Below are 25,646 nucleotides of genomic sequence, written 5' to 3'. Positions count from 1 at the left end.
GTGTGCGCCACTTACACATTTCAGAACTGGCTGCAGGCAAAGGGGACTTCTTTGTTTCTCAGTTTTCTCCTCTAAACACGCCACCACTAAGCACAGGGATTCATCCATCCTGGAGTGAACATCTACAGCCAGAATAAGATCCACATGCATATTTATGTTTTAGGTATTTAGCTGGAATTGATTTGAAAACAAAGCCATCGAGGGGTTGAAGGTGGAATGAGCTTAAGTTTATTGATATAACCACTTAGGCAGGCATGAACTTCAGTCTTTAAAGCAAAAATACACAGAGAAAATGTCAGCTATATTTCTATGACTTGAATTTAAAAAAAAAAAAACAGCAAGAGACTTTGGACATTAGAAAAAAAGTTGACGATCACATTCTAGCCCTGAAAAGGTATAAAGTGAAGGACGGAGAATCTGAAACTTAACTACTGCAAAGAATGTAGACCCGAGTATCTGTTAGTAGTAGAAGTGAATTTAGTATTCAAGTTGTCGTGTAATCCCTTCCAGAAAGTTCCCCATATGCAAAAACACGTGATGACATGAGACCTCATACACATGTGATTTTGCACGTGAAACCTAAAATGAAATGAAAACATGTTGAAATTACATGTGAAATATAGAGTGCACATGTGCTGCACATATAAAACATGCCATGAGAAAGAGGTGGGTTTGGAACAGTCATGGTGTGGTGTGTGAAGCCAATGTAGATTTCCATGTGAACCCAATGGGATAACATGTGGTACCCATGCGATTACATGTGACACCCATGGATATTGTCATGTGAAACCCTTACCTTTCACCGATGTGAAAATACAATGTGATGACATGGGAAACCCGCAGGATTATTTTGTATGTTAAACCCACGTATATTCCCATGTGAAACATATCTTTTCCTATATGAAACTCATGTGCATTGCGATGTGAAATCCATTGATTTACATGTGAAAACCGTCAAACTGTGAAAGAAGATAATACAAATGTTTTTATTTTCTAACTTTTAATACAAATGTTTTCACAAAACTGCCCGTTAAAAAGATCCAAATGCCCCAAAATCTAAAATCTAAAAAAATAGATGTGCAAATAATTCTGGCACTTTGTAAAGGCTCTGTCTTCTCTCCCTGACAATTCCCTATTCTCCTGTGAAGGTGTGATATGTGTGCTGTCTTCACGCAGGTTCTATATGTATTGATATCATTTATTGATATTGTTTGTTGTTACTATACTTCACGTGTCCCGTGTGGAAAAACATGGGAAACTAATATGTTTTTTCTGTAAGGGATGCTTGAATAGTAATAATAATAATATGTTCTGAATGTTATTCAAATATCTGATGAATAGTTTCCTTTGAAAACAATTGTAATCTCATTGTACTCCCACTTTTGAGCATTAAGAATATGCTGGATTATTGATTTTGAGTATTACCTGCAAAAAGGGAAATACACGAGTCACTATGACCTTAAAAAGTAATCTAAAAGCTGTTTCTGCTTGAAAGCCACAAACTCCTAACAGTTCATTTCAGATTGCTCTTATCTCTGAGGTAGGAAGAATAACGGTTTTCATTTCTGAAAACTTTCTCTCTCTCGCTCTCTCTCGCAGGATTTCCTAATGGAAACATTTATCATGTTTAAAGATCTGATTGGAAAGAATGTCTACCCCTCCGACTGGATCATAATGAACATGATGCAAAATAAGTAAGTACTGCTGGACACACGTGCACGCACACAAATACGCACATGAAGTGTGCTGCTTTAAACGCCCCACACTGTTGTTGCTAAGGAACAGCAGTTGGAGGTGGGTAAAAATATTTTGAAATGTTTTTCTCTCCATGCAAATGTCGGCGCAAGGCCTCAGCAGCGTAGCAATCAGATGAGCAGTCAGCGCAGCCGCAAACAATCACATGAATTATAAATGCTCTGGTGTACGCTGCCTGCTAATCTCCAAACTTAGACTCAGCATCTCTTTACTTTCTTGCTTGTTGTGCTTCCGCGGCCTTCTGTTTTATTAATGTCAACCTTGCCTGATTTCTGTTTTCTCGAGAATATAAAAAGAAATGAATTGTGCTTTGCAAATTTGGAGTTCAGTGAAGAGCCGTGCTTTTGTGTACTTGTCGGATGCAGTTAGAGCTAGAAAAGTATTTACAGGCTTTCTCGTGATTTATTTTGAGATCTATATATAGTTCCATTTGTATCTTTTCAGAAAAGACTTGTACCAGAATGTGTTGGAGTGCTCTATTATGCAATGGCACAGCAACAGCTGTCAGATGAAAACCTTTAGTCAGTGTTTTGACAACTAAGAGAGAAAATTCCCTCGTCCCCACCAGCATGCATGCATTATTAAAAACGCTGGATGTGTTTTATACAGTGGCCAAAGATCCATGGTCACTTTGAAAGTGACCTATATATATATATAAAAAAAAAGAGTGTTCTGCCAATTTGGCATTGCACTATTACAACTCACACTCTGACTCACATAAAAGAATCAAAAGGCTTATCCAGAGAGATGAACGTTTTTATACCACACTCCTCTTCCTTGTCTGAACCTCCTCCCTACATTAGCCACAATTCAACTTAGCTATTAACAGTTCAGCTGGATATTCAGGTATGTTAGTAGCAGCTAATTTATCCTCAGGGGGGCTTGTTTCAAGGTGAAAATGAGCTGTAGGATACAGAGGTGTGGAAAGCTCACGGACAGATTATTTGTTTTACTTTAAAACCCAACAACCCTGACATAAATTACATCACTTGAGCTTGTAGCAGAGATTGTAGCAGCTTCTAGTTGACTGAGAGCAGTTTTCAGCCTCTGCCCAAAACCATTCCAACATCATTACCAGTAAGGACATTTTACGAGAGTTTGCATTGCTCCTCGATATAGGTTCTATTGCTTTCATTAGTCTGTTTGATTGCTGCATGCCAGATTCCTTTTTGAATTCAGGCCTCCCTCTTGACAACGCTGTCAGCCACGTCGGCGGAGCCTTGTGAGGATGCTCCCCTTTGCCTCGCAGATTTGCAAATCACATGTGCTCTGCTGTAAACCGAGCTGCAATGCTAGCAAATTATGTGGCCTTGACCCTCATGAGCCCCACAGGGAACACATTAACAATGCATGCCTCCGTGTGCATTTACTGGACTAACAAAGCTCATTCAAACACTCCCTGCCCGCTGTCGTCCTGTACGGTCCAGAATGGGACGAGCACCACTGAGCTCCCAGCTGTTCATTCACACGTCACACTTTGCAGCATATGAAATGTCTTATTTCTGACTCGCAGGCTGGAGGTCAATGTGTCATCCCCGATGCCTCAGCAGAACCTCCTCCAACTGAGCCTTTTATCTATTTTGCACTTGTTTGTGACAGCTAAGAGATTAATTCTGCATTATAGTTTGGGCAAATTGTTGTTCAACTCAATGAAAAATCAGCCTGTCAAAGTGTGACTCATCTCACAGTCCTTGTACTTGAGCCTGTTTAAATACTTCTAGTGTTGACTTTGCAACAAGTTGACAAAACTCCTCCATTTTTTGTTTGATGGAGTTCTTTCCTCCTCTTCCTCACAGTGAGAACCCAAGGTGACACATTCCTTCATCCCACAAGAGAGCTATACATGTTTTGCATGAACAGTTCTAAGATAAAGGACGTTGTGTGTATGCGTCATTGTCATTTTGCTGCATTATTTGAATGCAGGTGAGCACTGAAGACTGACTGAATTCACGGCAGCCTCTGCAAACTTAAAGGGTCAGGTCTCTGAGGCTGTGGCATCAAACCAGGACCACCCCTTAATCATTAAAGTTAATTTGTATATTTTCAGTTATGTTCATTTAGGTTTGTAGACATTTGGTCTCAGAAAAGCTGAAAAAACACACCCTTGTCATATCATCATCGCCTTGTAAAATTGGTTCCGCTAACTTGACTATTATTGCACATCGCCTGTTAACTTCTCCAGTAGAAACGGGAAAAAAATTATACTTCAAAAAACATCAAATATTTACCCTCATGTACATGTGTTTCGATATCCAACAACTTCTCCAAAAAATATCTCAAATTTCAGCTTCATTATAAGCTGCTGGTTGTTAAGTCTGTTAGTCTGCCATTTAATGCTGGGCAGGTGATGTACAGCTTTTTTTTTTTTGCTTTTTTTTTTGCTGAACAAAGCTTCCTGCTGCTGCTGCTGTAAAAAAAAAAAAAAAAAAAAAAAAAAAAGGAATAATGAGAGCGTTGAGACTGAAACATGCAGTAAATGTCCCAAAAATTCAGAACAATTAGCTTTAAGATGTTTGAGCTCTAAAGACGTAAGGGCAACTGAAACACAGGGGGATTATTGTCCAACGGTTCTCCACTCTCAGGGACATAGTAATGTGATCAAGTGTTAATAGTAGACCGTTAAACTAATTGCTTGATGCTGTTTTTGTCAGGTGCCTTAAAACATATATTTATTTTTTTCTAATTGACATCATTACTCATTTCACAACTTTTTGAAATACATTAGGACGCTCGATGACGCACATTTAAATATCCGCCAGTCTCCTTCATTGCTCCACATGCGTCACACGCATCGCCACCTCCAGCACCAGCAGACGCTTCTTTCATGTCCACACATTGTAATAGCACCGCTAATGAGATGGGCATCACCTCCTACTCCTTCTCCACCCATCAGCTCTTACTTCCTCCAGGTTGTAAACTGATTTATGGGCTCTAATTGCTCCAGGGACGGCAGCGTCAGGCTGGTTAGTCACTCACTGCAATTCACCCCCCCCATGTCAACCGGCCATGGCTTAATAGTGACAGCTAATTGGAAATAGAGATGGACTCACACTGGTGCTCTGAAATGACAGGGAACAAGTTTGATGGAGAACTTGATTACATGTGCTCTGATAGGGACATGTCAAGCGTTATGGGGGTTGGACACCCATGAGGTCCCACTTGTTGTTCCAAGTCCTTAGAAACTCCATTTTAACAGTTTTAGGTTTTTTTTTGTCTCAAATTCTCACTAAAAGGAAACAAGATCTGACTTAAATGCTTGAATTTGCACAGAAACCATTTGAAAGCTCTTCAGCCCGACAGCCTGGGATGTGCTAAATCACTGCATACTAAGTGCAGTCATCATTCTAATCGTCAATCTGAATAATGTCCACTGGCAATGTGTTTATTAGGACCCGAGCACCGAAAGGTGCAAAAGCCCTATTGTTATTTTACTTGCAGCTGTAAGGCGATGCACTCGAACAGCTGTAATGTTGCAGCAACCAAAAGACTTAATTAACAGATTGAGTAAGAATTTTGTTTGATGATTGACTGTAATTAGTGATATTTAACAGATTGATAAAGTGTGGAGTCGTTTTTGTTTGTCTCCCATTTTGAAAGCATTACACATTAACCTTTCCATTTACTGCAATGACAAAAAGGTGTTCCACAAATTAAGTAAAAATGTTTTTCACAGATTAAGACACATTTTAAAGGTTAGAATCAAGATTTTGAAGTTCTAATCTTTCCTCCTATCCACACAGCAAATAGAGACAAACCAAACCACTGTCTTTCTGTGGTTTTCCCATGCGCTGTATATTATATAACATGACTTATTTCTGCTTTATTTGCCTACTACTAGAAGTGTTCTATATCGTATAATTTATAATATCGTTATACATTTTAATATGCTGAAAAAGATTCATAATGTCATACTGGAAATATTCTTACTTTATATTATGACATAATACATTGCCATGGATAACTTTTTCATTGCAACAATAATTATGGCTGCAAGCGGCAATGTTTCATATGGAATCTGAATCTCACTGATTTATTTATTTTTTTTTTTTTACAAACTAAAGAACTGAAAAATAACTTTTTGCTAAATATTTGAAGGCAAACTTTTACGTTTATGCTGACATTTAAACTATAATACTTATTTTGTTGCAAATGTATGTTCTTGAAAGTATTAGTTGCCTTTTTTTTTTTTTTTTTTTTTTTTTGCATTTTGTCTTATTGTCAAGAACACAGTTGGTGCAGAAATACATTGGATTATAGTGATATTATTTTAGGGCCATATTGCCCTCCTACCTACTACTGGGACATGTCATTGAATTTTTTACGTATTAGATTTGAGTGAACTTCCGATGACCTTGTCAACATCCTCAACAGTTCATTCCCCCAAATAACACCCAGAGTTACTTGTGTGCTGTTAATTATGTGAAAAAAATAGTTGTCTGAGAGATTAATGGGGAGTTCCAGACAGCCCTGCGTGTCAGATGAAAAGATGAAGCAGCAGCTCTTTAATGCGGTAACCCATCCCATCAGAGTCCCTCATAGACTCAATTAGGAGAGGGATTCTGAAACTGGATGGCTGCCATTTTAAGTTAACTAAAGACTAATCCAGGACCTGGAGGACAGGTCCGGAAGGCTTGAAGGAGGGAGGACTCACACCGAGTGAAAAAAACAGATGATGAAGTTGTGATCCCCGTCGACTCCACTTACAACCCACCAAGATGAAATAACAGTGCCTGTGCTCATGGGGGTGTCCTAACTTGACGTGCTGTTGTCTTTAGGAGAATGCTATTGAAAGAATGCTGTTTTAAAACCTCCCAACTCATTATGATAACTGTCAGACCAGTTCAAGTTGCGTGGTCCTTTCAACCTCCATTCATACATGATGAAACCCAAACAAAGAAAATACTATAGACACATAAGTTAGAGCTGACAAAAACATTTAACTTCTGCTTATAAATACAGAAAATAGAATTATATTATTGTTATCATTCCAATTTTTTACAAAATGATCATTGATTTTAGTCGGTAGTATCATGCCTGTTTATATAAATCTTTATTGCAAATTTAACGTAAAAGTTAAAGAAATTCTGTAAGTTGCTATTTAGATGTTTGAGACTAAACATTCCAAATAATTTGTGAACACTCGTTTGTCTGCACACCACCAGCGCTGCTCAAGCCTCAGCGTTCGGATATCGTAAACTGATAAGAAAGGTCTGACCTTTACAATAGCTTTCCTGCTATGCTGCTTTGTTAATTTGGTGACAGTCTCCTGGCTCTCTGGTGTGCGGTGTGTGGTCTGTGTCTGCGCGTTGGCCCCCCTGATCGGTAACTCTGCAGTAATGAGATCTACAGTGGAACCAGTAAACATGATAGCGCTGCACACGAGGAACAGCATCAACAGGTGCTGCTGATCTGTACACTAACATGTCAGCGGTGGCTGAGAGCTGTAGGCTTACCTTTCGTCTCCAACGAAGATATATTACTTGTATGTCAGGCCAACCGCTTTCACGGATTACTAAGAGCGCACCACTTCAAGTTTGTGTTATTGTCTGCCACCATGTGTGTATCAGCTTGATGATAAGTCTCTGCCCTGCCATTTTTTTTTTTGCCCATGGAGCGCGGTGCACTTGAGTGGCTGTTATCATACCTTGTCAGCTCACCTTTAAACGGCGTCCCCCGAAGAGCGATGACGTCTAGGGAGATTTCTCTCAACCTGTTTCGATCCAAGTTTTTATCAAGAAGGAGCAGGGTTTGTCTGTCCACTGCATTTACTATATTGGAACTCTTAAGTGGAGTTATTCAGATAATTCACCTGAATAATAGTACCAATACCTCAATATACAAATATGTATTGAGAAATTACAGTCCAGCATTCAAGATTTCACTTACCAAATTTAATCAAAGCTGCGGCATTATTTCCCAAACATGTTTTATCATTATTATATTAGATTATAAGTGCCGACATATTGCGCAAAAAATATTTTCCAATAAAATGCAGACGAGTATAAGTACGGACGAGTTTAAAATGGAAATAAAGTATCTCAAATTTGTGCAGTACTTTACTTTTCCACTTCTTTTTTAGATATGAGCCTGACTTATTATTTTCCTCTGCCAGCAGTCAAGTGAAATGACATATTTTTCTCTGTTGTATATAAAGTATCACTTAATATACTGAGGTAGATGCTTCATTGGAGACCCAGCGAATATGTTGCAGCTCATTTAGGTCTCTCCTCTCTGAACACAACTGACATGTTTGCGGTTCACTCGATGAATGTTCCTTTCACGCAATTACTTCTGTCTTTAGATCAACCGTATGTCACACCAAATGGCCCCATCTCATGACTAAATCTGACGTGCATTTAATTCGGTATTCAAACACGCATTGACACACGCTGCAATCAACATTGATTAAAAGGGAAACCATGGTAGGAATGCCAATCTGCTAATATGCCAAGGCCCCTATACAATCATTAAAATACATTGATTTAAATGGCTGCCGAGGGTGTGAAACATTTATGTCTTCATTAGAGAAGAGTTATACATTTTCTTCTGTGCTAAAAGTCCAAATGCTTTTATTCTTATTTCGTTTAATTTACTGCAGAAAATGTTATTTGTGTTTAAATAATTAAAAAGCACAAAATGTTAAAGGTTTAGACCATGAGAATCTGTTTTAATTGCTTCGTGATCTATTTGATAACTTTTACTATGCCTCATTATCTCACCCATTGCTCAACATGAACTTTGGCAACACTGCCTGACTCCACTGCACAAAGTGGGAGTTTTCCTGCTCACCAGTATTTGGAGTTCTGTCTAAATCAGCCTGTGTTGTCCTCATTAGTAATCCATTCACCTCCTCACAAACTTTTGCCCTGGATGAAAAGCAGCCTTTGCTGTCATTGTAACATCTCAGATCTCAGTGTTTATAGGCTGGCGGAAGGTAGCTCGCTCCTACTCTGACACTGGCATCACACTGCCTGGTACTGCCAAGTCAAAAGGACTGCAACTTTTTGATCACAGTATTTGCATAACAGACAGGCTGTCACTGGCCTGCGGGGTTAATCTAGCGCCACCATCAGGTCTGAATTTCAATTTGTACTTTGATGGTGACAAAAATACCTGCAAAACTAATGACATCCCCAACTCCTCAGCTGTTATTTTGTTTTCAGAGCTAATTAGCAAATACTGCATGCTAACACTCGAAACTTATATAACATAAGAATCGTTATACACAAGCAGCAACCAACAGTGATGTCACCCATTGGTTTAAAAAAAAAAAAAAAAAAAAAAAAAAAATTCCCCTTGGGGATTAATAAATAATAATTTACCTACCTAAACTACCATTATGGAGCCACTACTCCAGATTTATTAATTAAAGGACATGAAATATTTCAGCTTTAACATTTTCAGTTAGGTTTAAGAGGGTTTAAATTTAGTGGGGAAGTGAGGAGTCCTTCCCTCAGTGTAAATGCAAAGGTCTAACAGATGATTGCATTACTTTGACTCACCCCTGTAATAGTTGTGAGTCATTAAAGCTTCCTTCAGCATCCCTAGGGTGTGTTGCTCGGTGTAACTTCTTATATCCTATCTGAAATGCCACGGTAAATTATAGCCAGAGTCGGTTATACTGTATGTAAGTTGCCTTTGAGGAGAAGTTGTCATTCTGCGGTGAGAAGTGCATTAAAATATGTCGACAGATAAACTGATCTAATATTAGATCAGGTATCTGAAATAAAGGTAATCTAATTTAATTAATTGGACTGATAATGAAGGTTTTTGACCTTGCATTATCTCTGAGCACAGACAGATATGCCAGCTTTTCGGCAATAGTATGCAAATATCTCGCGATTATTATCGGTGATGCTCTCTGAACTCAATTAGCAAGTATGATCTGCTGATAACTTTTCATTAGCATATAGGCTAGGTGTCTGTGGTGCAAATCCTCTGACAGAGCTCAAGTGTGTGCACCAGGAAGTCACCTGATTTATGATTTTTTATTTATTTTATTTTTTTTAAAGCAACAAGGGTATAAAAAGCATATTCTCTGTTGTCTGTGCTGAAATGTAAATGTTCTGCACATCCATCAGTCGGCGATGATGGGGTGACTCTTTTGACACTGACAGTTTGATGGAGCATATTTATCATAATGATGCCATATGTACACTGTATCAAAATGACTCAAATGTGTAGGAGGTGCTATGTTGTTCCTGCACTACCTAATTAAAAAGTTAAAGTTGGGTGGTTTTTTTTTTGTCTCCCTAAGCAGAAAATACAGAAGTCTTGTGTTTTCTGGAGACGATTAGAGCTACCTTGATTTCCCTCCTGAACTTAAGATGAAAAAACAAAGCAGCAAGAGGACCAGCTGTTTTTAAGAGTTACACATATTGAAGGTGTCCTCAGAAAGGCGTAATGTCTAAACTGAAGGCATAAAGCAAACACTCGAACTGTTCATAAGTCTTTGATTACATTTACTGTAGCAGCTTAAATTTTCCGAGCATTAACATTTTGCTTGTAGTTATCATGAAGTTATAAAGAACCGGTTTGTCATTGTGTCGCCCTCAACACCTGAGCATCTGTTGTTCCCTCTGTAGCTTAATGACACAGACTGCGCGGTCCACGCGAGAGAGTCAGTGGTGCTAACGCTGCGTTCCAGATCGCATCCTTTTTTTTTTTTTACTTTAAATGTTACGCTATTGATCGTGACGGATATGACCAAGAGGGTCAAAGTTCAAGTTGCATTTTTATGATGAAGTAATATGTCCCAATTGTATACATACTACATGCAACAGTACATACTTTGTAAGGGTATCTGCAGTACATACTAAAAGGAAAAATAAATAGTATGCGAAACGCAGGATGATTCTGCATTTTCCCCTTCGGGCTTAATGTTAATAATGCAAGCTGAAATATACTCTTAATGTCCACTATGCAGACATTCTTGATTAACACTCCTATTGGCCGCTCTGTGCGAAGAATGTTCCATGAAATCAATATGGCCATTAATTATAGACTTATTATGATTAAGTCCTTTTCGGCTAAATCAAATACAGACAGGGGAGAGCTGTTATTAGTATATCACCTTTCCTTAAGGACCACAGTTTTAAAATGTCATACTTTTTAAAATCACATTAAAGAAATATATATTGCAAAGTTCATGGAATTAGGTTTGAAATCCTTTAATCTTGTTTGAAATGGTCTTTTCGGAGTGTCTCAGTCAGAGCTCACTGTGAGGGGAGAGTATATTCTATTTCCATCCGCCTCATTAAGTTTTTCACTTTAATTAATGGCAGGATGTGCTCACAGAGGAACTGTCCTGTCTGTTCGTTAAAGCCCATTATATGCCTGCGCTCAGGCAGACTGCTGACTTCAGATAAGCTTTTAGTGAGGGGAGTTTACAATATTGTGTGAACTGCAACATGAGAACGAAGCGCTCATGAAACATGTTTAAGGGGAAACGTCTCACGTTAGCGTACAGACAGCACAGATCAGTCGCGTACAGAGCGCAGGAGGTTCCATCAGCACGAACCATCGAGCAGTTGACGGGGGACCGTGAAGAAGTGCTTCTGCTGTAAAGGGAGATCAAGAAGAAATGGTTGATTACAGCTGCATTTTGCCTGTTGAGTCATATTTAGCCGGAAGCTGTGAAGAGCATTGATCTCACTCTTTTCCCCACCATGTGACCCAGCAGTCGGAGCGTTTGCTACCTTGATAATGTGTGTGGAAATTACAGCCACAGCTATTGGTGATCCTCCTCTATAAATTAGCTCCGTCGGTGTACTCGAATCCGACGGAGTTGAAGCCGAATGCAAATGGCAGCCCTTCGTCTATGATTAGTGAATTTTAATTACCATGTTTTACCATTACCATCAGCGTTGTAGTGCTCATTAGAGTTGGTTTAACGCAGATGCAGGTGTTAAAGGTGAGTAGTTGTGCTTGTCGTTGTCCACTTATACACACCTTATTGACTTTTTGAGTTTTCAATGGAAAGTGCATAATTACCATGTTCTACTGAACCCTAAAGTTGTTGTTACTGCTGCAAAAAGAACCTAATCAATGAAACCTATAAAACATTTTTTAGAAATTGAAACTACAGTGTTGAGACTTATTACATATTAATTATTGCATTGTTTATAGAATTGGGACAGTGCACATCATATTTTTGCATTTTATACAGTTTTTGTAGGGTTGCTTTTTGAACGTTTTTCCACCCCAGGGGACTGATGAGTTAGATGCTTACCACAGAACAACGGTGTCCACGGTTTGTGTCCACGGTTTGACTCCTGGCTGTTTGGACCTGTTGCATGTCATACCCCACCTCTCCATCTTCACATTCCCTGTCTCTGTCTCTACTGCAGCAATCAAATAAGAGGCAAAATATGCCAAAAGAACTATAGATGTATATACATTAAAAAAAAAAAAAAAAAAAAAAAAAAAAAACTGTCAGTAATTAGCCCATCACATTAAGCAGTAATTCTTTTATAGACCACAGGTGCAATGGAAGGAAACGCATTTCAGCATTAGTCCGGTGTTAAGCGCATCAACTATATTGGCATGTTCACAGCTGCAGAAAATTGAGTGAGGTGTGTGCAGAGAGGCTGCCTGTGCACTGCAGACAGGATTGTTGGTAATAGGCTGTCTGAGTGCTCAGGAGATGACGGGGTGGGGGCGGGGGAAGGGGGGAGGGGGGTTTCTCAGAGGCCAAAGAGCCAGAGAGAGATGGACTTCTAATGGCATATCAAAAGGTGTTCAATGATGGTTAACCTTTCCAGCTAATGATTGAGGTCACGCATAATGTGTATCACACATCAGCCCCGGATAGCATTTAGTCACCAATGGAGATAAATGTGGGACATGAATGTTGCGGAGCTTTAAAATACCCCAGGTCACACAGCCTTGGTCGGTCAACAGTCATGTTGTTCCTGTTCAAGGTCAGTTATGTGTGGCAGTGGGAAACCCCAGCTCTTTCTCTACAGCATGGAAATTTAGACTTTTCACTAAGCTCAGAGATCTGTTACTGGAAGAAGAAAGAAATAGGCTCGAAGACGATGCATGTGGAGTTACTGATTTCCTCAATGAGACCCAGTTCCAGTTAAGGTTTTAGCTTGGTTGTTGACAAAGGCGAAAGGCTCTACTGCAACTGCCTGTGCAGCACATGTCTGCTCAACTGCCAGTGTCAGTTACGCCAATGTTACATCTTAATGTCACAATGACTTTATTGCCTGCTCATGAAATCCTGATGCAATCCACTCAAGTGGCATCACAATTGTCCTCGTTTCACCTTGCCATTTTTATATTATTTTTTTAAATCACGTCCTGATGCATCTTCATGTGCTGCTTTAGGGAATCAGTTGTTGCAGTTTGTCTATTGATGAGTAGCTGTGCAGAAAATGCTCACAGCAGCTAAAACGCAGACTAAGATTGGAAAAAACCCACAAGGACCTGAAGTGATTGTTCCTTAAATATAATCAAACAGGTTATTGAATATGCTGTGCTGGACACTTTTCTCCTCCTGTACTCATGATTCAGGACTTTATTAACTCAGTGAGTTAATCTCAGTCAGTGGTATGAACATTGTTGTATGGCAGGCTCTACCAGGAAATAAAGTTAAATGGTGGATGGGCTTCTGACTCCGAGTAGCAATCATAATTCCCCTTTAAAATCTTCATGCCACTTAAGTTATTAACATTTAATTCTCCAGCTTCAGAGTGGATTAACCCATCAGACAGTCTTCTCATTAAGATCTACTCATTGCATCTTTTTTTTCTGGGGTGCCTTCGGCCTTCAGTGGACCAAAGAGAAAGATTAAACCTGCATTGCAACTTTGTTGGAAGCTCATAATCTCGGCAAGGGCAAACATTCGGTTGTTTCTCTTCTACTGTTCAGTCTTCCAGTTAGTGACTTTATATTTGGGGATTCTACAGTACACAATGTAAAATCAGTACTTGCATACAGGGCCAGTGTAAGAAGTGGTTCTGTTTGTTTAGCTTGGCGGATGGGTGTGTTCGACTTCTGACATCCAACAGCAGGGTTCTCATCTAAAAATCATCATCTTCCTCTCGCCTTAACCAAGTAGTTTTGCTGCCTGACCCTCGCCGTACCTAGGAAATACAATACAGTTTTGTTTTTTTATGTATTATTTGTTCAGAACACAGTGTTCCACAGTGATAAGAAATAATACCCGTACTAAGTGGACACTCGAACTATGAAAAAATATGACCTTCAAAAACAAGAACTCGGTTAAAAAAATGAATGCATGACTGTGACTTAAGAAGGTCATTTTATATTGTCTGTAGTACTTTGTTTTCATTTTGCCCAGGGACTGCTGATGGAAAGTATGTCAGCCAAAGAGCTTTTCTTCCCTTTAATTGAGATGAATGTCTGTTCAGCCGGTCCCTTAGAAATCAATTACTCTAAAATAAAAACATTTTTAAATAAAAATTAAAACATGTATAAGTGGGGGAAGCACAAAGTGATCTAAAAGTGACCTTTAATCCCATTTAATTTGAAACTAAAACTAAACACCTTTGTAGTAAAATGTACTTATTGTAGCTATAAAAACTAGTTCCAAACACTTTACTTTTATCTTTTCAGAGTGTTCCTGCGGGCCATTAATCAGTATGCAGCTGTGCTGAACAAGAAATTTCTGGATCAAACCAACTTTGAGCTACAGGTAAGAACTGAAGCAACAAAAGCCTCTCTTTTCATTTTAATACCCTTGATATCAGCCCTCCAAAACTGAAGATAATGTTCTTTTTAGACAAGGCAACATTTTAAGCACAAGCAGTTTTTGGAATGATGTTTCTTTTTTGTCATTTTTGCACTGTTAACACTGTAGTTTTACTCTGAGGCTGCTGCACATGCAGCATTGTTGGACTTTCTGAATAGAAAAAAAAAATCACTAAAGGTAGCAGGCATAAAAATTGTGGCAAGGGAACATCAATTATTCTGTAATGGATGGCAATTTCATGTGCATTTCTGAATATTTTAACCTGGAAAAAAAACAACTTTTTCTACCTGCTTTATAAATGTCATGTGGAAGAATGCTGTCAACAATTGAACTGCTCGAAGCCTTTAAGGCATTTGATTATTGTGTTTCAGTATAACTTAAAGTACTTGGAGATGTCTTTATGGTCTATGAATAAAGCTGTTCTTCCAGTTTAAACTACAGCTCAGTCGCGTTAAGACAATTTATCTGGATAGATTGGATGTTGTCTTACACATCAATTCATACTCTTCAAAGTTAGGTACTATCATAAGGAATTGTGTTCTTTATATTCTATCGATAGTCAACTCGACATGAGGCGTCTGATTTCGTATGCATACATGGTGAAAAATGGTGGCTACTGTCGCACTTCTTTTAGCTGCTGTCATCGCCTGATTGAGGGTGCGCTCTGGAGGACATTGGCCTAAATCACCAAACCTCTTCATTCAGTGCGACAGCTCCCTGATACACATCTCTAACCATCTCATTTAAACCTTTTGATTTAATGAAACTGTAAAGCTTTCCTGCGCACGTGGTGTTGTGGAGCCGAATTTAAAATGTGAGTTAAATATTTTTTCCCACCACGTTCTGTCTGTCTCTGTCTTCATCTGCATCTCTCTCAGCTGTGGAACAACTATTTCCACCTGGCCGTAGCCTTCCTCACCCAGGAGTCACTGCAGCTGGAGAACTTCTCAAGCGACAAAAGAGCCAAGATCTTCCAGAAGTGAGTGCGAGTGCAAGGCGTCCTCATTTCACACCAGCGCAGCCCGAGTTCCCTCCCCAGCAAGAGTGGTTATATAATTCATCACTTCGAGGCTCACAGGGATACCCAACACCCCATGGCTCTTGTAGAGGCTGCACTCATTGTTCGCCCTTTTGAACAAAGCAGAGCGGCCCCATAGTGTCTCTGAGAGCACATCTTGTTCTCAGATCCCAGGTATGTCAGGCAATGTGGGAAATCCCTTCATGGAATTAAGGTGCAGGTCTCTCAACATGCTTTTTTTTCTTCTTTTTTCCTTAATAGATAAAGAGGAATTTTTGGAATCACTTGAGTTTGAAATCCATCAAAGTTACACCTTTACTGCCTCTAAAAAGATGTTTAATTTTCTATCTATTAGTTCAGAGAGCCTTTCATTTCCCGTTCATCCAAGTCCAGTATCTATAAAAGAGCCATCCATCTGCATTAGTGTGAGTCTGATAATGCATCCAAATGTATTAATGCTTTCTGGGCAGACATGGGGCGTACTGGCTCTCATCTTCATTTGGAGGAGCGTTTGTCAGGAAAGCATACATCACACATGCTTTACAGTAAAGACTCCCCATTGGTCAGCGCTTTATAGCTGTCCCTGATAAATCCCAATGCAATACAACAGCTAAACACAGACACCAGATGTTTCAGATTATCCCCTTTCTCGACTCATCTACCTTCCCTTAAAGAAATTTGATTCACATGCACAAGACTTGCCATTCCTGCTGTCAGCACAGAAAAGGGCTGATCTCTGCCTTTCTATTTTCAGATTGTTTATTTCCCAAATATGTCATTCAAATACAACCGCATTGTTTCCAGAGCAAGCAAGAGGGATATTTTTTCAGGGATTGTCAATTTCCACCCGCCCACTCTCCTTCTATGTCTCTGTGCCTCTGTCCCTCCACCTACCACTCACCTTCTTTCTTTTACCTCTCTCTCAGCATCCCGTTTCCTTGTGTGCTGGCGCATGAACTGTCAGCTCTGCCTGCAATACCAATTATTGTGCTTTGCTCAGAAGCAGAGAAAGATGGATGAAATCAAAGACTTGTGGAGCGTGGCTCCTTAGCACTTTTTTTTTTTTTTTTTTTTTGTATGCCTTTCCCAGTGCTGTTTGTGAAGTTGTGGTCCATTACTGTGTAATCCTAATGTCATCCTCCAAGGCACTGATAACAGGCTAACATGTCTGAATAGGAGGATAAATACATCCATAACTGTTTGCATTCATGTTTTAAAAGATGATTCCACTTTTCAAAACCTTATTTTCGGCTTTCCATCCCACCACTTATTGGAACACTGTACTTGCCATGTTAATTGCCGAGTTCTTGTGAATCCATTATTGTGAACGACGTCAAATCTAGTTTAAACCAAAGATTCCCAACAAGATAATTTGAAAATTGCAACTGCTCGAAATTCATCATTAACTGTCGACTTTTCAGGCTTTTTCATAGCTGAATATGACCTTTAACATCTTGAAACATGAATGAGGATAGTTGTAATGATTTACTTGCAGCAGTTTCATTTTTAATTGTGATAAAACGGTGAAACCATTAAAATAACAAGAGGGTTGAGAATTTGGAGCCGCCCATTGGTGCTTCGTCGGAATACCCAGGGTTTAGGGTTGAACTTGAGACAATAGATCCCGACTTTTTCTGGAGCATTTCTGTTGTTTACAGGAGTTGATGTCTCTTCTATTACACATAAAAAAACACATAACTATCGAGAAAGCATTTCACCAGGGGAACAGCTGATGATAATTCTGACCAGCTGACTTTGCTACGAGCTGATTGGCTGTTGAGAGAAGACATTCAATGCGGGTTTTGAACAAACACCAAAGTTAGCATAACGTACTTGTAAGAGAAAAACGCTGCCTTCCTTAAGTTGTGTGTATACCATGCATGTTTCCAGTGCAGTGAGAGATCATCATTGACATTTTATTTGCGCTCACTTTTAGAATTTGCTCCAAAGAAAGGGGTGCAGATAATTCGTCTGAACTTTTGACTTGTTTACGATCCCCATCAGTAATGTATAAAAATGTTAATTTCTTGCTCTATCGGACTTCATTATAGCCATATCGTTGTGTTCCCAGACCTCAGCAACAACTGTAAGGGAGCTCATTGTTATCATAGCTGATACAATCAATTGGCCAAGGCTACAGATTAAAAAAAAATGACTCTCATACTTCACTGTCATTTTCCTTTAATTTTCACATAGAAGTGACTACGGAGATGCAGTCACACATACACAGCTGGATAAATGAGCATGCAGTACTGTCATGATATGCGCATATGAGTGATGAGGAGAGGAAGCATCATATTGTCAGGTGTTGTGCGAATATCTCACGCTTCCTTTGCTTCGGGCTTTGATCACATCTGAGCTGTCCTTCCTGGCCGCTGCTTGTCAATCACTTTTTTTTTTGTTGTTGTTTTTTGTCTTTTCCTGCCTTATCCGCCACTCTCTTTGTATTTTGTTCTCCATCTCTTCCGTTTCCATCACCTCATGCCTTGACATCCTTCTTTTCACCTCTCAGTCTTGACCTTTGCCCCCTCTTGACACAGTTGCATTAGACAACACAAGCAGCTGAGATGCCCCGGACCCCCGCTCACCACTGCCCCTCCGTAGACATGTTATTCTTAGTTAACCTCTCCCGGAGCTTTCCGCCGGCAGCTGACAGGTACGTGTTGCAGGTCCTGACAGCCGACAGTCATAGCTGCCTGTCTCGCTGCCTACAGCAGTGTGACAGAACAGCACCCTGCATCTGTCTCAGCTCAGATGAGGACACGACGCCTGCTGCACAGTAATTTTCACGTCCATGTGAGGAGACAGGAACACTTGTGTGTGTCACTGACACACAAGCATGCTGCGAGCAGCCATACACAGAAATACACAGGAATAAGGGACAAGACGAACACATGAAAGAGTTAATGTTCTGCAAAAAGAGTTGATGATGTAATGCATTATCTTTCTCTTTTTTTTTTTTTGCATCGAACTATACAATCATTTTTAGATGCAGTGTTTATATTTTATCGCTTGCAGCTCTGCTCTCTCTGACAGTGTTGTGACCTGGCCAGGGTGCAGAGACATGACACAGCTTCTTTGTTAAGGACTTTTTCAATGTTCTTCTCACTGTCAAAGTGCATTAGCTTGTCTTTCTGCAATATTGGAAAAACAATCAGTTGCATTTCAGAATTCCATCAGGGATTCCGGTTCCTCTGAAACATCTCCGTGTGTGAAAGAGGCTGTGAATTGGTATTAATTAGAGGTCAGGAGAGGTGTCATGCTCACACTCTCATTCCGTTTCTGCCTTTACAATGTCAGCCCAAGGTGTCATGCCGGCAGCGCGACGGTGAGAGGAGACAGAGGGGTCACTCTGCCTCCATAACTCACTCAGTGTGGGAGTCTGACGTTGGGTAGGCGTGATGCTCGGCAGGGGGGAAATCTCTGCAGCTGCCCACAGCGGCACCAGCTGGAGAGGGCATGAAATTAGAGATTTAAAAGAGGAAAGTTATTCTTGACTTTGGCATCACGTCAAACTGAATGCACCTGACATCATTAAAAGAAAACAAAGATGTCCGATATTTGATTTCTATTTTGTCTCTACTGCTTAAAAAGAGCAGTTTGTGAAATCGACTTTGTTTCTTGGAAGGCGCTGATTGCGCTGATAAAAATGTTTCCTTAAAACAGAAGAACAGAACAGAAGCAGCTGTTTGTTTACAGCTTAGTAAACAAATGTTTATTGCGGCGTTCATTCATTGAAAATGTGCTGCTGCAGCATTGTGTTGCAGATGCATTGCGATTAGATTTATGTATCAACATCTTCTTTTTTTGGTTTTATTAACCTGCTGATTGAGTGTTATTCCCCATACAGTAGAAATGCATCTGATTATTTCTCAGCATGCGGTGGCGCAGCTCATGCCAGATTAGAGGAAATAGGGTAAAAAGTGCTCTCTCAGGGCTGTTCCCATTATTTTATTTCTTCATCTTCAAACAGTTTCAGGCATGAACTTGCGCTCTTTTCTGATCAAACGTCCAGCCTGTCGAAGGAGCCACAGCCATTGCTTTTGTTTCATGTGATCGGTTTCACAGAACTGGTCTCACTTTCTGCATCACTGCCCGATGTTTTCCGCTCCCATTGGTCTCTCCGTCATTCAGTCTTTGTCTTCCCCTCGCAGTCCTTTCCTCTTCTTTATTTGTCCTCTCTGTAACCTAGGACGGTGTGGCAGACAGTGAGACGGGGCGCCAAGCTGCCATGGAGATCGGTTCATGACCTAGACATGGCAGAGCTGATCATCTTATAAGCCCTCAATTCACAAAAGGCAGACAGAGATTCAGGACGGGAGCCATCCTCCTTACTTCTCCTGCTATTCTTTGTTTTGACTCGCACTAAGTCGACCTAAAAAACGAGTTGCAGCAAAGAGTGTTCGATCAAACACTTTACCACCTGTCATCTGCCCTACCCAACTTATACACAGAGCAGAAGACCGCCCACAGCTGACAGCCAGCTGACTGCTGGCTTGTGTGCATGTTGTGAACTTGCAGCAGTGGAAATAACTCATTAGTGTGTGTTTCTGTTTCAAAGAACATCACGAAAAACAAAGCAAACGGATTTCCCCATGTCCAGGCACGGTGAATCTGTTTCATTATAAATTTCATTATGACAGTCTAATTTGACGCATGTGTCATTCAGACATAGATGAAACAGACTCAAGAAACTGTGTTGCACTATTTATTTAGCTTTTTGCAGGAAGACAACAGAAAAAGTACTATGTAATATGTACAGTTATATATATCAGCCCTCGGGAGAGCTGTGAAATACATGTTTAATTCTGTATTAACTGGTATAATCATTTTTTGGGATTGTGTTGCATCCCACTTTCTTACTTTGCATCTGATCTGTTTGAAATGTTCGCTGGAAGCTTTCAGGAAAGGTTTTGTTCACTTTTCTTTGGTTTTTGGGTTCATTCTTTGTTTTTCTTTTCAGTTAAAGTCTTCATGCTATGACCAACAATGCTAACACTGACATTAGTTCTCGGAGCTGCACATATGACCAAAACCCTTTATATATCCCGTTTATTATATTTCTTTAGGCAAATGAAAGTCATAAAAACAGTTTTTTGTGTTTTCATTGAGTTTACTCATCCTCTACGCCATGATTTGACAACAGCTTGTGTGATATTTTTCCCTTGTTTTTTTTGTTGTTTTTTAGGTACCAGGACATGAGAAGACAGATTGGCTTTGAAATCAGGGATATGTGGTACAATCTTGGTAATTACACTCATTCCAGTATTACTTTTAATCGAGGAAATCTTTTCTGAAGGGATTTCTACAAACTCCACCATAGAATAGCAGCATCTGACACATGCTGAAGTGTTGTTTTCTCAATTTGTGTTCCTGATTATCTTTCAGCTATGTCTACCGAGTAGAGAATAGCTGCTAAATATAGACGTTCATGTGTTAATTGGCTTTATGTTGATGTGATGTCTCAGTGGAATGAGATGGCAGTGCAGGGTTTGGGGTGTTAGATCTCAGCACCTGCTTCTCCCTTCTCATGGTAACCTCTATCATCTGATCCAATAATTAGAGCTTTCCACCTGATTATATTGACTCATTCACAGGGTTTTTAATGGGCTTATTTCACTCGATGTGTTCGGTTCAAAGTCATTTAAAGCTTGACTGTCGTACAAAATTCTGATGAGAGGACTGATGAACATGAAGAGACAGATTTCCTGTTTGTTTGTAGCTGCTACTTTTAAATATGGATTAACGATGATAGATGTCCTCTTCACTCACTTATTGTACTTGTTTTGACCAAATTGCAATGATTTGTGTGATTTGTTTTCTGCTCTCGAAGGGCCCCACAAGATTAGGTTCATCCCTGAGATGGTGGGTCCAATCCTGGAGATGACACTAGTCCCTGAGATCGAGCTGCGAAAGGCCACCATCCCCATCTTCTTTGACATGATGCAGTGCGAGTTCCACTTCACGTGCAGCTTCCAGCGGGTGCGTCCTCTGAAACACGAAGTAATTGTAGCAGAACAGTACAAGATAGAACGGCAGGAACGATGGTAGAGGAGCAGTAATAAAAGCACCTGATGAAAAGCTGTGTAACTAAAAACGAGGGGCATGCAGTCATCCATCTGATAAAAAGTTTCATAGCCTAAAGCTTCCTTGTAATTCTGCAAATCTCATTTTGTTGTGGCACGATTATCAACAGCCACAGAAAGTGGAACTTAATGTTATGCCTTGTTGCGTTGCAAAATTAAGCCTCTGCATGAGGAAATCCATTTGGTTACAGCTGTTCTGTGAGAAGATGTGTTAGGCGGTTTTCAGCTCTGGGATGTTTGTCGGGGTTCCCAAAATATGTGTTGTTTATGTTACTTGTGTCTAATTATTCGGAAGCTCAGAGGCTTCCAACGCGTCTCCCGGCTGTGGCAGCTTAACCAACTCTCCTCTACGATCATTTCTATCGATAGTGCAGTCTTTTGAGGGTGGGAGTAGACAGGACATCACTACTTAAGTCAATGTGTCACTCAGGATCTATCTCTCTGGACATTCTTATTCTTTAGTGAAATGTGATCAATTTCACTTTGGTCTGACCCCTTTTTAGGCTGTAAGCCAGTAATATTCCCTTTACTGGACCTGTCTTCTGCATTCTCTCTCTTTCAGTGTGTGTGTGTGTGTGCGTGTGCGTGTGCATGTGCGCATGCGTGTTGTAAATCTTTGGCTTAACAGAGAACAGCATTTATATCTTTTCTTACTTGGCTGTACTCTCCTGTTCTGTATTTGTGCCTGGCCCACAGACAAGTACCTCAAGAAGTCAGTGAAAATTGGATTGTTTGAGCACAATAAAGTCAGCTGTTTGTTCTTTTTTTTTTTTTTTTTTTTTTATACAGATGCTACATAATAATATTCGAGATATAGATCCATGCATCACTGTCAGCAGGTACGGCTACAACAGAGCAAAATTAAAGGGGATGTGTCTCCTGATGCGGTCTTGTCTCGGTGTTCTAAACAAATTTAAACAGATAAAGAACAGCTTTAGTAATGAACAGAAAATAGCAGCTCACAGCCAGCTGTGCTGCAAGAGAGAGGGACAATTAAAGACGAAGCACAAACCCCCTCAGCCTGGCCGCTGCAGAGAGAAAGAGAGGGAGACAGGGAGATGGCGTTAATGAATTGAAAAATTAGCTACACTGATTATTTACGCCTGCTCTGTCTAATTGCAGTTTGAGAACGAGATCATCACCAAGCTGGATCACGAGGTGGAGGGGGGCCGCGGAGACGAGCAGTACAAAGTTCTTTTTCAGAAAATGTAAGTGCTGATTAATGGACAGGATTACGCCTGAGCCCCTCACCAGTTAGATAATGCTAATTGCAACATAGCACTCCTCAAAAATAATCACAGTGTGCTGATGATCACACGACTTCTCGTCACAGCTTGCCACTGTGATGTTTGCTTTCGGAGCAGTTGCATGCTAACTCTGCTTTAATGGGCAAAAAAAAAAAGAATGTTTTACATTTACCAAATCCTGAATAGCAAAAGTTTGACATTTTAAACTGTCGTAGAACTTCTTCACATGCACGCTTCACATTTATGTTTCCTCTCTGCCCGTGTTGCCTCTCTTTCTCTTCCTCCACATTCACAACCAGTTTACTGGAGCACTGCAGGAAACACACGTACTTGGCCAGGACGGGCGAGAACTTCGTCACTCTGGTGGTGCGTCTGCTGGAGAGGCTGCTGGACTACAGGACCATCATGCACGACGAGAACAAGGAAAACCGCATGAGCTGCACGGTCAACGTGCTCGTAAGATGGCTACTTTAATTCCGCTGAATACACACCAGCCCACTAACAGTTAATTTACATGGAAGCTCCTGCAGGAAATGACATGTTTAAATACCTCTAAAAGACAATTGTCTGTGTTATCAACACCGAGATATTTTTTGTAGGCTATAAAACGACAATAATGACCTTCGACTACCCACAGACGAGAAACAAAGACAGCCACCTCCCCATGTCACAGTGCATTAAGATGTTATCACTGCAGCTCACCTGAACCACCACTGAAGTGACATTTAATTTGGGAGCATCAAAATGTCACTTTGGTCTCATGTGATGACCGGCACTAAAAAAAAGACTGCAGGCGTTTGGCCTATATTTAACATTTATCGGAGCCATGTTACTTCAGCGCTGTGTCAAGTTGTGCAAAGTTTTCGGGTTTACTGGAAACGTACCGTTGTCACTCCAATGTCAGCCAACTTCTCTTTAGTAGATACTTTATGCATCTGCCTGCTGCAAGCTTGGATAATGTTATTAGTTTTTTTGGGGATCAAATTACCAAAATATTGTCCTTTTGAAAATATTCTAAAATAATCCACAGTCTACTCTCCTCTTAGAGTAATGCAATGAAAGCATGATATACTGAAGCTTTATAAACAGTGTAATGGCATTGTTGTTATTGGAAATTCATAATGTATTTGAATGTCTCCTTTCATGCTGTAGAACTTTTACAAGGAGATCGACAGAGAGGAAATGTACATCAGGTAAGACTCTGTTAAGCCTGTTCACATGCAGACATTCAGTCCCTTTGAAGCCTTTCACACAAATCACTAAAGTACATTATAAAAAGGATGTTAAAGGACTCAGTTGAGGTACATTTGAACCTGACAAAGACTAAACGCTGTACATTTGGACCCTTTTCTTCCCAACTGTAAGTCCCCAGACATCCAGAAGACTATTTGATTTTGTTGAAACACATTTCCCATTACACATTCTCACCAGTCAGAGTTTTCCATCCGTCTGTCAGGTGTTATTTGAGGTTAAAAAAAAAAAAAAAAAGACTGTCAAGACACATCAGTCTAGCCGAGTTAACTTTCTGTCTGTTGTTAAAGTGTGAAAAGGCCCTCCTAGATTTGACCCATAAATCATTGCTGTTTCCTGCCAGGTACCTGTACAAGCTGTGTGACCTCCACAAAGAGTGTGACAACTACACCGAGGCTGCCTACACTCTGCTGCTACATGCAAAGCTGCTCAGGGTATGCAGACACAAAGACCGACAAGAAGTACACTCCCTGAAATGTTTAAAACAGCATAGATCACAGAACTTAGAGTCTCTGTTGAGCGACTGTCAGGCAGGTGAACTAATCTTAGGCATCAAGTCTAAGCAAGACTAAGGAAGTAGTCCTTGGTTTCAGGAAAGTTCACAGTCCGTGTATCGATGAATTTGAATGTGTACAGACTTGGGACGATGGACCCGCAACCGTTTAATTCCACCATGGCATGAGAAGAAGGCAGACTTGCTGAGTAGCATCTTTCTCACCTTGCATAGCCAATGCAATTCTCGGCTAGTATTTGATCTTTCCTTAATGAAAATATATTTTTAAGCAGAGGAAAAATCTTCTTCATCCACCTAAGTTGCTTCAAAGTAAAGGTGTACTTTTACTACCCTCTTTGTCAGCAGTAAATCACAAGCATCAGATCCATGTACTTTTTGCTTAAAGGTAAAAAAATAAAAAGAATTAGGAACACATATCTATAAGTCATCATGAAGCATTGCTTTTATTATCACACCTTTTTGTTAATGTACTCCTGCTTTGAGCCTCAAAAGTTTCTGTCAGTAGCCCAAAAATATATCCAATTCACACACTAAACTGTTCAAACAAAGAGCTGCAGTGTCTATTCCCATTTGGAGTTTGGTATTTGGAGTATAAATTCGAAGTTGTTCCCCTCTGCCTTTTATCCGAAATGGTCGGATCCAACATCTCATCTGTATTTGCATAAATACCTGGCTGCTTCAGCCTTTGTACGGGTCCCGACAGGGAAGAGCCGGCTGTGACTGAATCACATTTTCCTCACCGAGTAGTCACAGTAGCATTTTGCAGGAGTTGGTTTTGTGATTAGTTCAATTCTGTTCGTCTCTTGGCGTCTCTGTCTCCCTGATCGTAATGTAGCCGGCGAAGAGGGGTTCACTATGGAAATCGGTTAATTTTGTTGCAGCGGAGTCTGGATACATCCTTTCTTCTCCACTGTCCTCCTTTTGTAATCACACAGAGGCACACGTAAACAAGATTAAATAACGATGAATGATGGATACTTAATAATGCATCCACCAGCATTTGTGGAGTAAAACTGGCTCTTGTTGTTATAATTAGTCCTCCAATTGGAGTATC

The 25,646-nt window shown here is 40.1% G+C and overlaps 1 protein-coding gene across 2 annotated transcripts in view; it reads left to right on the top strand.

The window, feature by feature from the left end:
* The window catches only part of dock1 (dedicator of cytokinesis 1), a 174,254-nt gene that overhangs the window by 116,786 nt on the left and 31,822 nt on the right, over positions 1-25,646 (top strand). For both annotated transcript variants that reach the window (XM_069160370.1, XM_069160369.1), the window contains exons 29-37: positions 1,600-1,694; positions 14,341-14,419; positions 15,355-15,455; positions 20,683-20,741; positions 21,328-21,476; positions 22,703-22,788; positions 23,127-23,283; positions 23,980-24,020; positions 24,422-24,512. In XM_069160370.1, the coding sequence (XP_069016471.1) occupies positions 1,600-1,694; positions 14,341-14,419; positions 15,355-15,455; positions 20,683-20,741; positions 21,328-21,476; positions 22,703-22,788; positions 23,127-23,283; positions 23,980-24,020; positions 24,422-24,512 (858 nt within the window). The remainder of the gene's footprint in view (positions 1-1,599; positions 1,695-14,340; positions 14,420-15,354; positions 15,456-20,682; positions 20,742-21,327; positions 21,477-22,702; positions 22,789-23,126; positions 23,284-23,979; positions 24,021-24,421; positions 24,513-25,646) is intronic.

The sequence above is a fragment of the Embiotoca jacksoni genome, unplaced genomic scaffold (genome assembly GCF_022577435.1).
Source record: "Embiotoca jacksoni isolate LCO1_2020_lvr unplaced genomic scaffold, fEmbJac1.0.p SCAF_26, whole genome shotgun sequence".
NCBI lineage: Eukaryota > Metazoa > Chordata > Actinopteri > Embiotocidae > Embiotoca > Embiotoca jacksoni.
Note: the sequence above shows the minus strand (reverse complement) of the source record. Positions and strands in the feature narration are given on the sequence as shown.